At 40.0% G+C, this 18062-nt stretch overlaps 1 protein-coding gene across 4 annotated transcripts in view; it reads left to right on the top strand.

Moving 5' to 3' along the window:
* The window catches only part of tln2a (talin 2a), a 238388-nt gene that overhangs the window by 163153 nt on the left and 57173 nt on the right, over nucleotides 1-18062 (top strand). For all 4 annotated transcript variants that reach the window (XM_061878614.1, XM_061878589.1, XM_061878606.1 and 1 more), the window contains exons 19-26: nucleotides 478-645; nucleotides 754-888; nucleotides 2694-2853; nucleotides 3027-3193; nucleotides 12179-12307; nucleotides 14549-14662; nucleotides 16391-16504; nucleotides 16906-17040. In XM_061878614.1, the coding sequence (XP_061734598.1) occupies nucleotides 478-645; nucleotides 754-888; nucleotides 2694-2853; nucleotides 3027-3193; nucleotides 12179-12307; nucleotides 14549-14662; nucleotides 16391-16504; nucleotides 16906-17040 (1122 nt within the window). The remainder of the gene's footprint in view (nucleotides 1-477; nucleotides 646-753; nucleotides 889-2693; nucleotides 2854-3026; nucleotides 3194-12178; nucleotides 12308-14548; nucleotides 14663-16390; nucleotides 16505-16905; nucleotides 17041-18062) is intronic.

Here is an 18062-nt window from a genome sequence, read left to right as displayed (position 1 = left end):
CCAAAAATATTTCCCGGGCGCGGCACCGCTGCTGCCCACTGCTCACCTCACCTCCCAGGGGGTGATCAAGGGTGATGGGTCAAATGCAGAGAATAATTTCGCTACACCTACTGTGTGTGTGACAATCATTGGTACTTTAACTTGAACTTTAACCCTTTTAGACAACCAGATAGACGAAGAAACTGGAAAAGACTAAATCAAAATCCCAATCTGTCAAAATGGTTTTGTTAAGTCTGAGTTCACCATGGATTTTCATGAAGTCCAATCACAGAAAGTGTGTCAAACTCACAACTGAAGCCCCCCACTTTTTCACATTGGGTGGTTGATTTGCAGATAGCATATGGCCGCCTTGATTTCCACCAGACAGAAGTCCTGTCAACAAAATACTAAAACTGCACTGTGGCAAGAAAACACTACTTTATCATTGCCTTTTTTTTTTTTCCAATGTGAGTGACCGCCTCTTCTTTTTTTTACCAGGATGTTCTGATGAACTTGGCCAAAGCGGTGGCCAACGCTGCAGCCATGTTGGTCCTGAAGGCCAAGAACGTGGCCCAGGTCGCGGAGGACACTGTCCTCCAGAATCGAGTCATTGCCGCCGCCACCCAGTGCGCTCTATCCACCTCCCAGCTGGTAGCGTGTGCCAAGGTAACGAACTGCATGAAGATGAATAAACTTGACCCGAATTGTTACTCCTAACGATGCCTCCCATCATCATCATCATCATTATCACGTCCGTCTACCGTGTCTTGGTAGGTGGTGAGTCCCACCATCAGCTCCCCCGTTTGCCAGGAACAGCTCATCGAAGCTGGGAAGCTGGTGGATCGCTCTGTGGAGAGCTGCGTCCAGGCCTGCCTCTCTGCTACGGAGGATGGAGAGCTCCTCAAGCAGGTCGGTGACTTCCTGTTTGAATTAGCAACATTTGGCAACGATGTAAATATAACAGTATCAAATAGAAATTGGACACGTTTGAAAAGGTTAAAATGTGTGCATTTACATACAGTAAGAAGTGTGTGAAGTCAAGCCGAGTTTATTCTGGATTAGATCCAGATTTGACAGAAATTGACCCTAAATAAAGCAAAGCTTTTGGGCTGTTGGGATTGCATCCATCCATCCATTTCTACTGATTGTTCTATCAAATCTAATCAAATTCAAATGTAATTTAATATGTGTGCACAATAGGGCTGGGAGATATATTGAGTTTGTAAGATATATTTATACAGTGGGGCAAAAAAGTATTTAGTCAGCCACCGATTGTGCAAGTTCTCCCACTTAAAATGATGACAGAGGTCTGTAATTTTCATCATAGGTACACTTCAACTGTGAGAGACAGAATGTGACAAAAAAATCCAGGAATTCACATTGTAGGAATTTTAAAGAATTTATTTGTAAATTATGGTGGAAAAGAAGTATTTGGTCAACCATTCAAAGCTCTCACTGATGGAAGGAGGTTTTGGCTCAAAATCTCAAAATACATGGCCCCATTCATTCTTTCCTTAACGCGGATCAGTCGTCCTGTCCCCTTAGCAGATAAACAGCCCCAAAGCATGATGTTTCCACCCCCATGCTTCACAGTAGGTGTGGTGTTCATGGGATGCAACTCCGTATTCTTCTTCCTCCAAAAACGACGAGTTGAGTTTATACCAAAATGGATACATGGATGATACAGCAGAGGATTGGGAGAATGTCATGTGGTCAGATGAAACCAAAATAGAACTTTTTGGTATAAACTCAATTTGTCGTGTTTGGAGGAAGATATAAAATAAAATGAGACATGTTGGCCATGTAATAAACTGCCCGAGTGCAGCTGAGATAGGATCTAGCTCCCTGTGACAAGTGGTAAAAAATGGATGGCTGTTTGATGTAAAATATATTTGAAAAAATGTGTGCATTTGTGGTTGGAAGTATGACAGGTCCAACCAGATTATAATCTGGATCAGTTACAGATTTGAGAAAAAAATTGTCAGGTAATGAAGCATGGCAACTTTAATGGGTTCAATCTACTCAAATTCAAATGTTAATATGTGTGCACGGAGAAAAGCAGTTACGTCAAATAAAATGTAATCCAGAACAGATCCAGATTGTACATTTGGTAAAAATGTAAATTTAACTTGATGAAATGTAGAAGATGTCAAAAAACCTACTACAGTTCGAAGCGTGTCATGTCTAACCAGGTATAATTTGAGTCTAATCCAGATTTAACATTTTGTAACTATGTAAACGCTACAGTATAAATGTAACATGTTTAAACTATTAAAGCTACCCAAAATTTGTTCATTTATGGTCAGACATGTGCCAGGTCACACCAAATGGAATCTGGATTAGATTCAGATTTGACAAAAATGTACACATAATACAAAGCATAAAAATGTGTACTGAACTGCTTATACTTTTTAAATCAGATTCAAATGAAATTTGATATGTGTGCACAGTCAAACCAAGTTTAATCTCAAAATTATCCAGATTGCTCACTTGTCAGCAACTTCAAGCCGAATATACCATGTTCATAGGCTTTCTTTTTTAATTTGATTTAAAATGAATGATCTATATATGTAGCCTTATAGTTCTATCCATTAAAATCAGTAGATTGTAGCCACAAGTTTATTAATTGAAAAAAAAAGTACTTTTTTGGTATTTTCCACATAATTTTAGGTAAACAATCTTGGGTTTTAGGCTATTCTTGTCTTGTGTTGAAGGTGAGCGCGGCAGCCAGCGTGGTGAGTCAGGCCCTGGAAGATCTCCTGCAACATGTCCGCCAGTACACTTCTAGGGGAGAGCCCATCGGCCGCTACGACCAGGCCACTGACACCATCATGACGGTCACTGAGAGTATCTTCTGCTCCATGGGGGACGCCGGTCAGTAACTCATCATATCCAGCAAATGTGGTGAAAAAAAAAAAGTCTCTCTTCTTATGCTTTCCTGCCGACTCTCCTTGTCCTTTCTCAGCTGATTGGTGGAGTGAAGCCCAACAAAAAAGGCAACATGTTTTGAAGCCACAATTTTAATTCTTTCACGGTCCTCTCCATAGGAGAGATGGTCCGCCAGGCCCGTGTGCTGGCCCAGGCCACATCAGACCTGGTGAACGCCATGAGGTCTGATGCAGAAGCTGAAATCGACGTGGACAACTCCAAGAAGTTGCTGGCGGCTGCGAAACTGTTGGCTGACGCCACTGCCAGGATGGTGGAGGCAGCGAAGGTATTTTAACAGATTAATAGCGGGGTGCCCAAACTTTTTGCCTCCATGGTCCAAAGTGAAAATGTGCCAGTGGGCTCGGTCCAAACACAGTGATTTTAATTGTGAAACTCAAATAACCTAAATGTGAATATAAAAGTGATGTTAAAGGGGAACATTATCACAATTTCAGAACTGTTAAAACCAATAAAAATCATTTCCCAGTGGCTTATTTTATTTTTCGAAGTTTTTGTCAAAATTTTACCCATCCCTGAATATCCCGAAAAAAGGCTTTAAAGTGCCTGATTTTCGCTATCTGTAAAGCCACCGTCTTTTTTCCTGTGACGTCATCCAGTGATGCCAATACAAAGAGATTAGAGATGCGCGGTTTGCGGTCTCATCCGCGGATAAACCGCGGGTCGGGCGGGTGACATGACGAAAAAATTTATTTTAATTAGATTCAGGCGGGTGGCAGTTGAACCATTCGGAAATATTTGATATACATGGTTCAGGGATCGGTATCGTTTACCATTCAAATTGCCATTTAGGACCCATGTTACAAAGCGAAGAAGACAACAGGGGACGCAAATATTCTCTAGCATGACTGCCGGCAGTCACCCAGTTATTACTATTAGGGTGTGCTAAGAAGCCATTGGCTTTGTCGCCTTCTACAGCATGTACGATCTGCTTGTTAGTCCAGCAACATGTTGCATGTGGCTTCCGCAGACACACGCACACAACTGCAAGGCATACTGGGTGACACAGAGTACACTAATGGTTGTGATATAAACAATTTTAACACTTTTAGTAATATGCGCCACGCTGTGAAGCCACACCAAACAAGAATGACAAACACATTTCGGGGGAACATCCTCCCAGTAACACAACATAAATGCAACACAGCAAATACCCAGAATCCTTTGCATCTATGACACCGCCTGACTATTTTATACACCCCGCTAGCAGCAAACCCTGCCCCCTCCCCCGTTATTCGGTAAGGTGGGCGGGGTTGGGGGTGGCGGGGTGTAAAATATATTTAGGAATGTCATGGATGCAAAGGATTCTGGGTATTTGTTGTGTTGCGTTTATGTTGTGTTACTGTGAGGATGTTCTCCCGAAATGTTTGTCATTCTTGTTTGGTGTGGCTTCACAGCATGGCGCATATTAGTAAGAGTGTTACAATTGTTTATATCACAACCATCAGTGTACTCTGTATCACCCAGTATGACTTTCAATCTTGTACGTGTAATTGCGGAAGCTGCATACAACATGTTGCTGGACTAACAATCGGTTTGTACATGTTGTTGAAGGTGTCAAAGGCAATGGCTTCACAGCACGCCCTTATTCTTGTCATCAGGATGAACACCGTTGGAAAAACGTTAGCGGCTCCCATTGTCTTCTTTACTCTGTGAAACAGGTTTAGATAGCTCTTTGAGTGGTAAAGGTGGCCAACCTCTGATGTATTTCAACGGGCCGGTGGCGGGCGGTTGCGGTTCTGATAAAATGTTGGTTCGGGTGAACGGCGGGTGGATGACGACTTTGGTGATGCGGTTGCGGATGATATAATTGCCTACCCGCGCATCTCTAAAACGGATAGCACAGCAAGATATAGCGACATTAGCTCGGATTCAGACTCGGATTTCAGCGGTTTAAGCAATTCAACAGATTACGCATGTATTGAAACGTATGGTTGGAGTATGGAGGCAGATAGGGAAAACGAAATTGAAGAAGAAACTGAAGCTATTGAGCGAATAGCTATTGACGCTATTCGGCCATGTCTGCCTTAGCATCGCCGGTAAAATGTGCAGACCAAATGTTGGGGACTTTTGCATCTTGTGACACTGGATTAACTTAAATCTGTCGATTGGTAAGTGTTTGTTTGGCATTAAATATGGGTGGAGGGAAACGCTGGATGCAAATATAACTACAAATGTACATACAGCTAGCCTAAATAGCATGTTAGCATCGATTAGCTGGCAGTCATGCCGCGACCAAATATGTCTAATTAGCACATAAATCAATAACATCAACAAAACTCACCTTTGTGATTTCGTTGACTTTATCGTTGGAAATGCATCTGCAGGTTATCCATACATCTCTGTGCCATGTCTGCCTTAGCATCGCTGGTAAAATGTGCAGACACTCCGGCACATTCAATGGGGGTCTGGCGGCAGATTTCTTTAACTTTATCGTTGGAACTGCATCTGCTTTGAGTGTCGCAGGATATCCACACAATCTTGCCATCTCTGTAGTAGCATAGCTTTCGTCTATACAGTGTGCGGAACAAACGACTGACCATTTCGTCGGCTTTCCCCACACCCTCGTATTTTGAACAAATTTCGTCCAATTTCTTGCCACTTTCGCATCTTTGGGCCAGTGGTGCAACTTGATTCCCTCCCTGTTAGTGTTGTTACACCCTCCGACAACACACCGGCGAGGCATGATGTCTCCAAGGTTCCAGAAAACAGTCGAAAAAACTGAAAATAACAGAGCTGAGACTTGGTGTTTGTCATGTGTTTGAGAAAATGGCGGTTTTGTTACCTAGGTGACGTTCTGGCGTCATCGCTCCGAGAGCGATAAATAGAAAGGCGTTTAATTTGCCAAAATTCACCCATTTAGAGTTCGGAAATTGGTTAAAAAAATATATGATCTTTTTTCTGCAACATCAAGGTATATATTGACGCCTACATAGGTCTGGTGATAATGTTCCCCTTTATTTAGTTTAAATATCAATGATAAATGGCAATTATTAATTACATGTTTTCCCTTCCGATACAATATCGATATTGGAGCCTTGAGTATTGATCCGATACCATATCAGCAGTATTCATACATGTGTAAATTATTTTGTAGTTTGGAATGTTAGACAAGGGTTGATCAGGTCATCCATCCATCCTTCCATTTTCTATCGCTTATTCCCTTTGGGGCCGCGGTGCTTATCTCAGCTACGGTGCTTATCTCAGCTACATCGGGCGGTCAAATGACTCTAATAGAACCATAGTACATATGGAAAACAATAACATTATTTATTATTATGGAATAGACTTATGCTGTCTTTAAGTTGTGATGGAGTGGTAATTGTTTTTTTGCTTACACGTCGGTGCCAGAATAATCCATAGGGTTAAGCTCATGAGTAAATTAAATGATGCATACATGTTTGTTACTGGACACTTTGTAGTACGCATCTGCCCATAGAGATTCTGTATCTAAGTAATATGAAACTGTAACTATTTAATACTTATTTATATTGACAAATGTCATATTTTAATTGCTATATTGTTCAATTAAGGATAATTATTATATATGTCTAGCTTGTGTGCTATAATGTGCTTTGCTGTTGTGTAGCCGCTCGCTTCTAGTAGCCTATAGCCTTCCACGTCTGCCTTTTTTCTGTAAATTATACAGAAAAATACCAACATTCTTTGCTTATTGGAGGACATTTGGATGTTAACTGGCTGCCCCGCTGTGCAAAAGTAAACAAGCTGCAGGACTGTTTGTATATGAGCGCTTAAATCTGAGATTTCTTTGTGCAAACCCATACTTGTTTTCTTTCTGGTACTGGATTAATAATCCAATAACAGTATTGGATCGGGATACCCCTAGTGAGCTTGAAAGAGGTCAATGTGAATATGTATTACATCAGCCAAACAAAACGACTTAAGAGGCCAAATTTCTCCTCCAGTCCACACTTTGGGCACCCCTAAATCAAAAGCCAGTGTTAGTCTAGTCCAGGGGTCGGCAACCCGCGGCTCTTTGGCAACTCTGATACGGTTTAGCTGCACAATCGAAGACCCCCCAGATTGTTGCGGGGAGATTCCGGAAATCAATGCCTCTCCCGGACATCAACTGGAGTCAACGTTCTCCAATTTTCACTCGAAGTACAATATTAAGGTCGTGCCGTGATGATATTACTCATAACGTCCTCTTGAACGTCGTCGCGGCCGCCATTCACGGAATGCTATTTGCGTCCTCTTGAACGACATCACGCCCGCTATTCACGGAATGCTATTAGCGTGCCGACCGGACATATGCATTTCGCTGCTTCTATCGGCACATGTATGAGATTGCAAGGCATACTGGGTGACACAGAGTACACTGACGGTTGTGATATTAACAACTTTAACACTCCTACTAATATGCGCCACATTGTCAACCCACACAAAAGAAGAATGACAAACACATTTCGGGAGAAAATCCTCACAGTAACACAACATAAACGCAACACAACAAATACCCAGAATCCTTTTCATCCATAACACTTCCTGACTATGTTATACACCCTGCGAGCACCAACCCCCCACTGCGTGGTTGAGGTGGGCGGGGTTTGGTGCTCGCGGGGTGTATAACATAGTCAGGAAGTGTACTCTGTGTCACCCAGTATGCCTTCCAGTTGTGTGCGTGCATCTACGGAAGCCTCTCACAACATGTTGCTGGACTGGCAAGCAGTTTGTACATGTTGTAGAAGGTATTTAAGGCAATGGCTTCATAGTACGCCCTTATTCTTGTCATCTGGGTGACCACCAGCCGATATTGGCAAGAATAGTTGCGGCTCCCATTGTCTTCGTCATTTTGTGAAACGGGTCGAAATGGCTCTTTTAGTGGTAAAGGTTGCCGACCCCTGGTCTAGTCCAACGCTATAAATAGGGGGCTGGTATATTCTGCATTGTCATGTGGAGATGTTTTTTTCCTCGTAGTATCAGGAAAATCATATAGAGCACATATATCAGGAGCGGAGCAAACAAATTCAGGTAGATGATATATTTTTCTCATGCTCGGTTGTCATAAACAGGTTCTAGGGTAAAAAAATACTGTTAGAACATCTTTAAACAATCCATGCAACATAACAGGGCACCTCTCCAACAACGTCACTTAAAACAGAGCAGGTTTCGGATACAGTTTTTAATTAAATCTGATTAACTGTACTCAATGAAGCGGCCAGTGAAGGCCTATATTTAAGTCATTATTTTATATATGGGGAAACAAGAACATCCGACCTGACTTTGAACTCTGCTTTTACTTTGAAATTTTAATTAAATTTGGACCCACGACTCCCTCTCAAAGATTAGAAACCAAAACCCTCATTGTCCCACTGTGCAACTTCCACCCATTTTATTCTGGTCTATGATCAAAGCTCAGAAAACATCCCAATGCTGCATTTGGACATGATGTGAATAATGTCCTTACTCGGATTCCAAATGGGGCTTAATGTTGCACAGTCGTCGTTTGATCTAAAATTAGCCTGTGTAATAACCGCTGACAAATTACTGTAACACAATTCTTAGTTCAAATCCCGGCATCCAATCAAATGAAGCCTTAGGTTTCGATTTGATTGTAGTGTCACTTTAAGGGCCATTCCACCGAATCGTTGCCATTTTTTTGTTGTAACTTCCTGAAAATAACGAGGCTAGACTATTGAAAGTCTTTCTTCACTCTGTATCTGATAATTTACATATTTTATGGAACTAATCAGAATATTCTTTGGCCCGTCTCAGGCAACTTTATTATACTTTTGTATAATAAACTAAATAGGACTTATTTGAGCAACTGGACTGAAATGAACAGGCACACACACTGGGTGTGGCGAAATTATTCTCTGCATTTGACCCATCACCCTTGATCACCTCCTGTGAGGTGAGGGGAGCAGTGGGCAGCAGCAGTGACCGTGCCCGGGAATCAAATGCTGATAGCATGTTGACCCTAAAACCATGACAGACATGAAACAAAACAGATGATTAAAATCCGAAGCCTAATGTGCACCAGACTGGATGGAGCGAGTGAATGCTGTACGGACCAAAGACATTATCTAATTAAAATGAGGACAAAAAACATTCATACTGCTCTCTCCGTCTGTGTGTGTAACACCACCCTTTTTTTCTGTAAATATAGAATATAATTACTATTGTCCAGTGTTTTTTAACCACTGTGCCGCGGCACACTAGTGTGCCGTGAGATACAGTCTGGCGTGCCGTGGGAGATAATCTAATTTCACCTATTTGGGTTAAAAATATTTTTTGCAAACCAGTAATTATAGTCTGCAAATGATGTGTCGGTGTTGTCTAGAGCTCGGCAGAGTAACCCTGTAATACTCTTCCATATCAGTAGGTGGCAGCAGGTAGCTAAAGTCGGAAACAGCGGGAGGCAGGGTGCAGGTAAAAAGGTGTCTAATGCTTAAACGAAAGATAAACAAAAGATGAGTGCCCCTAAAAAAAGGCATTGAAGCTTAGGGAAGGCTATGCAGAACAAAACTAAAACTGCACTGGCTACAAAGTAAACAAAAACAGAATGGTGGACGACAGCAAAGACTTACTGCGGAGCAAAGACAATGTACATCCAAACATGACAAAGAGGGATAAAAACAACTGAAATATTTTGATTGCTTAAACAAAGTTGATGTGGGAAATATCGCTCGAAGGAAGTTATGAAACTGCTACAGGAAAATACTAACAAAACAGGAAAAGCCACCAAACAAGAAGTAAAAGACTATACATGGGAAAAGAGCAAAAAAGTGCAAATAAGTCACGGTGTGATGTAAAAGGTGGTGACAGTACACCTACTTTGAGACCAGAACTATAGTCATGCATGCTTGCTTATGCTTTAAAGTCATATCCAACAATTGCGCCAAATTTTTACTGTCAACTGAGTTTAGTTTTTTATGTATTTCTGCTGGTCGTGTGCCTCCGCATTTTTTCAATGAAAAAAAAAATTGCCTCGGCTCAAAAAAGGTTGAAAAACACTGCTATAGTCAACCCAGCAGACATCATTTGTTTTTGGAATATTTGCGTTATATATCGTAACGTGTCACAAAAGCTTAAAAGCCTTACTTTATATTCTTTACTGCGTAGTCTTTGTTCCCATGATGGTGAATGCTAAGCTAACCACGGTCTGCACCCAATATTTATTTTTTTCCATCCATTTTGGTCAAGACCAGAGGACTTGTTAACACAGCAATAGATGATTTTGCAGCCAGCGTATTGTCTAGACAGCAGCTATAGAAGTAAGTGTTTAACCCCTAAGGCCATTCCCTTACACCAATGCTCCTCAGTTATTTTTGTCACGCCTCCCCTTAAATTGAAGTATGAATGAAATATATATATATATATATATATATATATATATATATATATATATATATATAATTTTTTTATTATTATTATTTTTTTTAATTCGTACAAACCCTTTGGAGGTGCTGGCTCTAGCACTTAAGTGCTACCTCTGAAGATTTGTTTTGTCATGCCCACCCCCACCGTGACACCTATTCATGCCCGCCACACAATATAAGAAGTACTGGTATAATGATGATAACACTTGAAAGGATATCTGTATTTCAAGCATGATTTAGCCAAACCAACACATGCCATTTATATTCCAGTGGAAAAAAAAAAAAAAGGCCATACCACCATAGAACACACTTTTACAACATGATAATTCAGTGTATTGTTAGCTGCACACAAGAACCTCTTTGGAACAAACCATGCTCATCCCTCTTCATGTGGCAGCTGCCTCCTTTAGGCCGCTGTTTCTTAACCGTAGGGCCATTGTTTGGCCGCAAGCACCAACTCGCACAAACACGTTTATGCACCTGTCGCCAAGGAGATGTATTCATGGACAAAATTATTTTTTTAAATGGATGTTGAGGTTTGGGGGAAGAGGGGTGGGGGGCAAAAACCCTCAGCCTATTCTCATACTAAGATAAGAAGTCTGGAGCGAAAGAGAAGTTTCTTAAGCGCCAAAAATATTACTAAAGTGGTGAAGCTGTATTTCCATTTGCACTTAAACTTTATTTAACGTTTGTTTAAACATATCTATTACTTTGATTTATTATTTAGTTTGAATTTTTTTTATTTAGCCCTGCGTAAATCTTCGTAAATGTATTTTTATATCAGTTTTTATGAGTCCCTTATTTAACAGTATATTTGATTAGTATTTATTTTGTAATCAGCCTGACCTAAGCCTTGTTATAAAACTTGAGTTTATCCTGTCAAATGATACAGGATAAACCTTGTATCATTTGACAAGGTTTATCCTGTTAAACTGTAAGAAGGTTGAATATAATTATTGAACACGATTGAAATCAAGAGTAAGATTACTCATTCAGTATTAACAGTGAAGTGTAATGGAAAAGTTGGGCTATGAGGTCAAAAGGTTAAGAACCCCTGCTTTAGGTGATGGGAATTCCTGTGTAAATACAAAGACTTGAATGTAACACCATTCATTTAATAAATCAAGTACAGGATTAAAGTCTACTGCATGTCCTCAGCGTAGAATACACACAGGAGCAAAATGACTGCGTTTACTGTACAGGCAGTATTAAATATGTGTTTAACTTATGACTCACCTGTTATGTGAATTAGTTTATCCGTACTAAAGACAAACAAAGCAGCCTCGAGATGTATTAGAGCGCCGCCCAGACCCGACACCAACCCCGATAATCCCCCATCGCCCCACCGTCAACCTCGTTATCAGCCCACTTGATCCCGATAAGAATTGCAATGACGCCCTCCGGCTGTTTAATTAGCACAAAATTTGCCACCGGTCGATGGCTTTTTGTTGCCAAGGGAACCGATTAACAGCTACAACGCGTCCTCTGCATGACAACCTGCTACGTGTAACTGAATGGCTTTGTCAGCTGTGTGTCATGTCCTCATTAGTCTCTTTGGAATTAGCCGGTTTTGATCGTTATGCAAATTGGCTGTTGTGTTGGAGCGGTGTCCACAGTAATCCACTTTATTACACAATTTATTTTACAAAATTGCATTTGCAGAAAACGTGTATTTTTTGTTTTTACGTATACTTTGTGGTCAAAGGTGTTGGGAAGGGCAGTATGCAATTATCCAAAATGTCTCGGCAAGATGACGTAGACTTTTTACGCAGACCAATAACTTAATGATATGGAACTTGAAAATGTGAGCAGTGCTACACGATCGCGAGATAAGATTCCAGCATGTTTGCTGGGTTATCCTAATTTGTGGTATGTGTGTTAATTATGTGCGTGTGTTTGTGTGCCCTCAGGGTGCAGCAGCCTATCCCGAGAATGAGGACCAGCAACAGCGACTGAGGGAGGCTGCGGAGGGTTTGCGTGTGGCCACCAACGCCGCAGCTCAGAACGCCATCAAGAAGAAACTGATCAACCGACTGGAGGTGAGTGAAGACGGTGGATCATTGGTGATTTGAGTCTAAATCGGTCAGGTTTTTCCTTGGCATTGCAAGTCAGAATTGTGTACTTATTGTCACTCTCTGAGATGGTTAGAGTCGCCAAAAGATTACCGTTACTTTAAGTCATGGATGTCCAAACGTTTTCTGCTGAGTGCCGTACACTGAAAAATCAAAGCATTCATGTTTGATATTGTCCTTTTCAAACCCAGTACATTATATAATTTTTTTTTAAACTTCAGGGCTCCCCTAAAGTTTGGCCCCAATGACCCAAAAAGGTATTAGTCGTAAACATGTTAGAAAATAAGTCGTACATTATTCTTTTTGTTTTTTTTCCACGCTTAAATGTTTAGATCAATTTCTATGGATCGATATATTGTTTTTTTTTAATGTTTTTGTCAGTTTAGAATATTTGATGTGAAGTATTTGGTCACAAAATTCATGACAATGATTTTGATTCATTATTATTTTTTGAGCATTTTTTGGACAGTTATTTGAAATCTAACTAAAATTCTAAGGGATGCAAAAAGGCCCCACTCACAAAAGTTAAAAATAAGTAATCTATTATTAATTTCTTTTTAACTTTCAATCTCTAAATCAACTTCAGAGCTGTCCGTCTATTATGATTTTTTTTTAAATGTTTTTTGGGGTTTTTTTTGGTTTGTTTTATACCCTCATGTCGTTTTTTTTTCTGGCAAAAACACAGAGTATGCAATGTTTTCCCCCAAAAATATGTCAAAGTGAAATATTTGATGTGAAGTAATTGGAGTCTTTATTAGGTGAATAATGCATAACATTGATTTCGATTCATTATTATATTTTAAGCTTTGAGTTAAAAAAAAACTAAAAAATAAACTGCCTACACAGCAGATTTGTGTTATTAGAGTCAACATTGCAACTTTTTCTCGTTACATTTCAACTGTTTGCTGTTCTATTCCAAATTGTTTTTTTTTTGTAAAAATCATTTTAAAATGTGCCAAGGGTCACACGTTGGATACCTTTGTTTTATGTAATGTGATGTAAGTAAAAGTAGTCATTCAAATGCTGAATTAAAGTTGTCCTATTATGCAAAACAACGTTTTCTTATGTATTGATACTGTTCCTGTTTTTGCATATTGGGGATCCCAAATCGTCCCAAATAATTGAAATCAAACCATGGAGGCATGGTGGAGATATTTGTATAACAATCTTGCCTAAAATTGCGCCAAAAGAGCCTTGGAACTTGAGACTTTAGTGACGTATTCTGCCATAGTCCAGTTTTGGATATCTCCATAAATGGCAGAGGTTTACCCTAAGAGCTTTGCGCGAATCCACCATTTTTATTTAGTTGTCCTCAATAAGCTCCTTGTGGGGCAGCCTGTGGGCAGCCTGGCTCGCACAGGCACATGCATGGAAAAATCTCTGCAGTTGCAATTTGCAAAGTAGCCTATAGTTCTAACTTATATTTGTCAGTAGACTCGATATAGAAACACTAAAAACTACTACATGGATGACTGGTTGTAGGCACGTAAATGAGACCGCCCACAAAACGTAGCATTCAGAAGAGACTGTCAGAAAGTGTTCTGAAGATGGTCTGTAATACAAAATCTATGCAACATTTTGACCAAAGAACCACCATTACATGTTATGCAGACCACAAGGAAGTGTTTTGAATAAACACTAAAAAAATTATAATATGACCCCTTTAAATTGAAAAAACTACTCAACTACTGATTTATTTAGTAGCTAATTGTTAATAGTGCATACACTACAGCCTTAGCAGGTGTGTGTGAATTGTGTTTGTGGATGTGTGCGAGACAGTACTCTAGCATGTACTCCAAAAAAATAAATTTTACAGTCACTTATGCCGTGATAGCAGAACTAATTTTAGCATATGCACAGCTAAAACCAAAAAAACATCTATAACTTACTGCAACAGATTTTATCTAGTTGGCGGTAGAAATCTTGTTGGCTAAAATGTCAACATTTCTACTGATACCGATGACAGCGCATGATATAAATGATGTTTTTCATAGTTAGTTGTGCTGCCTTGTTTGGCGCCGTGTCACGTTTTACAGTGATGACAGTGAAGACTGCGGGCATGTGATCTCAGGAACAAAGTAAATGTAGCAGGACACTACACACCTCTTGTCACTCTCATACGTTTCCAATGTGAGGACCTCAGAGGGCTTGAGAGGAGTACAGGTGAGATGGAGTATAAATGTGATTTTGTGCATTTTTCTCCTCCAGAATGCTGCCAAACAAGGTGCAGCGGCAGCCACCCAAACCATTGCTGCTGCTCAGAATGCTGCCGCCTCCAACAAGAACACCGCCGCCCACCAGCAGTTGGTGCAAAGCTGCAAGGTGGGCACGCAAATTCCTCTATAAGAAACAACGTAAAGATGAATAATGAGTTCCAACCTTGACAAAAGTCCATATTTTAGTAAAAGTTTGTACACTTTGAAGACAATATAAAGCACTTTACAGTACAGTACATCAAACAAACATAACAAAGAGGTGATCAAACAACTTTCCTTGTGTGGTGTCCGGGTTTGTGGGACCCGTTCTTATTTTTTATAAAAAAAAAATGATACGATTAATTAATTTTTCAATCTGAGAGTCACTGTCTTTGGCTCATTATCTGTGATGAATACATATTTTTCGACTACACACCATACACTCCTCCCTACACATTTCTATTACTAATATTATTAGAAGTGTGGAAATTGATGTTCTGTGTACCACACGCACACACAGCAGGCCTAGACTGGAGGAGGACTGAGTGTAGGTACACAGAACATCAGAGGGTCAAATGTGCGAGAAAATGAGAGCAGACACTGTTGACAAACACTGTCTGTTGCAATGTTGTTTGGGAACTGCAGCTGCAGAAACACAAAAGAAGAATCCCTGTGGGATGCAGAAACTGGCAGAGAAATTTTCCTTGGGTCGGATGGATCCGTTGCATTTTGTGGTTTTTAATGCCTCATGTGAGATTCAAACACTTTTATGTTAAAATACTGAACAGATGTTTACCTTATCCCAATAAACATCTGTACATAAAAGTGTTTGATTGTGAGTCATTAAAAACACACAAAATGCAACGGGTCCATCAGACCCACAAACGCTGGCTAAGTAACAACTATATGAACATTACACAAGGGTTAATAGCAGTCGAAACAACAAGTTGAACTGTTCTCATTTTCAATCGCCCTGCCGACACACACACTCACGCACACTGTCACTAGCCCTGTGGTGCACTTAGTTAGAAATCGCAAAACTTCTTAACTTTCACAGATAGGTTGCTACAATGATTATAAATTAAAAAAAAGAAATCCACTTCACTTTGTTAATGACATCTTTTTTGTGTGCAGTAGAAAAAAGGGGTAGAGGGAGGCACTGTTGATAACACTTTTGATACTTTCAGAATGTTTTAAACCACAAATGGCTTGTCCATTGCATTCTTTGGAGCTATTAAAACTATAAAACTACTGTAAAAAGCTTAAAAAACTAAGCAGCAATTAGCACACTATCTAACAACAGCACTGCTCTGCTGACCCACAATGAATGGCGAACAGATAAACTGAATCAGCTTTTTATCAAGATTTACATAAAAAATGTAATAGGTCCTTGTTTAAAGTTTCCATGTAAGTTGTTGATGTAGCTTTAATTTTCTAATCATGCTAACAAACGAACCAATAACAGTTGGCCACCAAAACTATCTTTTGCATGAAATAACCAAACATTTTTGTTAAGAAGTGTGCACGTGCGCTTAAAGGTAGTTGCTACAGCACTCATTCTGCTTTCTACCGATCTACACTATACCAATATTTAAAACAAACTCATGATTTTCCTCTTCCAGATAATCCTCTGTGACATTATGTGGCGTGAATGGTACATTTACTTTTTGTTCCGTTGATTTTTGCAGCCTGTTTAGGCATAAGGTTAGTCGTGTTTAAAAATTAAATCGCAGACTCTGCTGTTACCGAACAGTGAAATCAATTACTCGACAGCCATGTTGATGCTTATGAACATCTCGTAAAATGTGTAATAGTTGCTAAGTTGTGTACTAATGCTTATTAATTGTTCGTGTAGGCAGTGGCTGACCACATCCCTCAGCTGGTCCAGGGCGTGCGGAGCAGTCAGGCCAAACCAGATGACCTGAGTGCACAACTTGCCCTCATTATTGCCAGTCAGAACTTCCTACAGGTGCAACACAAGCACACACATGCATTTATAAGAAGGGAATGTTGAAACTTAATTCTCAAAAATTGTTACTCTGGCTTTGGGAATGAGGCTGAACAGTGAAGTATTACTCTGGCTTTGGGAATGAGACTGAACAGTGAAGTATGAATAGGGTTTGTTCCATGTTGGGACACATTTAAAATAGGCACTGCAACCTATTTTTTTCTTATGGAAGAGCCTAGAGGCACTCCGGTGGTTCAGTAATAAGCTAATGGATTAAAAAAAAAAGATTAATTACCCTTGTTGCCATGAGCAACACTTGCCTCTTTAGTTAGTCACTGTACATTTTCCTAAGAAATATACTCTCTAGATGTGTCTACTGTATCATTATAGCACTTTTGCTTTGTGTTCTCCACGCTCTACAGCCTGGTAGTAAGATGGTGACTTCGACCAAGTCATCTGTTCCCACGGTGACGGATCAGGCTGCCGCAATGCAACTGGGTCAGTGTGCCAAGAACCTGGCCACCTGTCTGGCTGAGCTGAGGATGGCTGCACAGAAGGTAGCGAGCACATCACAAAGCTCATAAGTATTTTAGGAAGTAAAAAAACAAAGTGATAGATGTTTCTTTCCTTTACAAAATAATGGTCTATATCATCCATCCATTTCCTACCGCTTATTCCCTTTTGGGGTCGCGGGGGGCGCTGGGGCCTATCTCAGCTACAATCGGGCGGAAGGCGGGGTACACCCTGGACAAGTCGCCACCTCATCGCAGGGCCAACACAGATAGACAGACAACATTCACACTCACATTCACACACTAGGGCCAATTTAGTGTTGCCAATCAACCTATCCCCAGGTGCATGTCTTTGGAGGTGGGAGGAAGCCGGAGTACCCGGAGGGAACCCACACACTCACGGGGAGAACATGCAAACTCCACACAGAAAGATCCCGAGACTGGATTTGAACCCAGGACTGCAGGAACTTCGTATTGTGAGGCAGACGCACTAACCCCTCTTCCACCGTGAAGCCTGGTCTATATCAGTGCTTTTTAATTATTTCCCCTCATATGAAGAAAACATTTTGTATGCCCACCCCTTTTCCCCCTCTCTCCGCTGTTAATAAAGGGTTATAATTTGCTTAGAAAATTGTTATGAGTACACCTCTGCATAACATTGTATTTTTATTAACATTAAAAAAAAACAAAAAAGAAAAATTAATGTAGATCAACTTACAACAAAGTACAACAAATAATAACTTTATTAACATATTTTTTGAGTCTGGAACAGAAAAGATTTAAAGTGTATCAATTTTTCCAAAATTCACAAAATGTTTATCCTTATTCTAACTATAAAAAAAAATGGATTGGACTTGAACCATTTGAAACTGGAAAAATGTAATTCAATGAACTCAACAAAAACATTAACTCAGGAGCACAGTAGATAAAACACTAATGAAAACAAAAATGATGAATCAATTTCTGCTGCTTTTTAAAAATTTGATTCATTATTTCATTATTGTTTATTTTATTTTAATGTATTTATGTTTATTACAGAACAATGAATTTGTGAAAATTAGTGTACG

The sequence above is a fragment of the Nerophis ophidion genome, linkage group LG02, assembly GCF_033978795.1.
Source record: "Nerophis ophidion isolate RoL-2023_Sa linkage group LG02, RoL_Noph_v1.0, whole genome shotgun sequence".
Taxonomy (NCBI): Eukaryota; Metazoa; Chordata; class Actinopteri; order Syngnathiformes; family Syngnathidae; genus Nerophis; species Nerophis ophidion.
The sequence above is the reverse complement of the archived record's forward strand: the minus strand, read 5'-3'. Positions and strand labels throughout refer to the sequence as shown.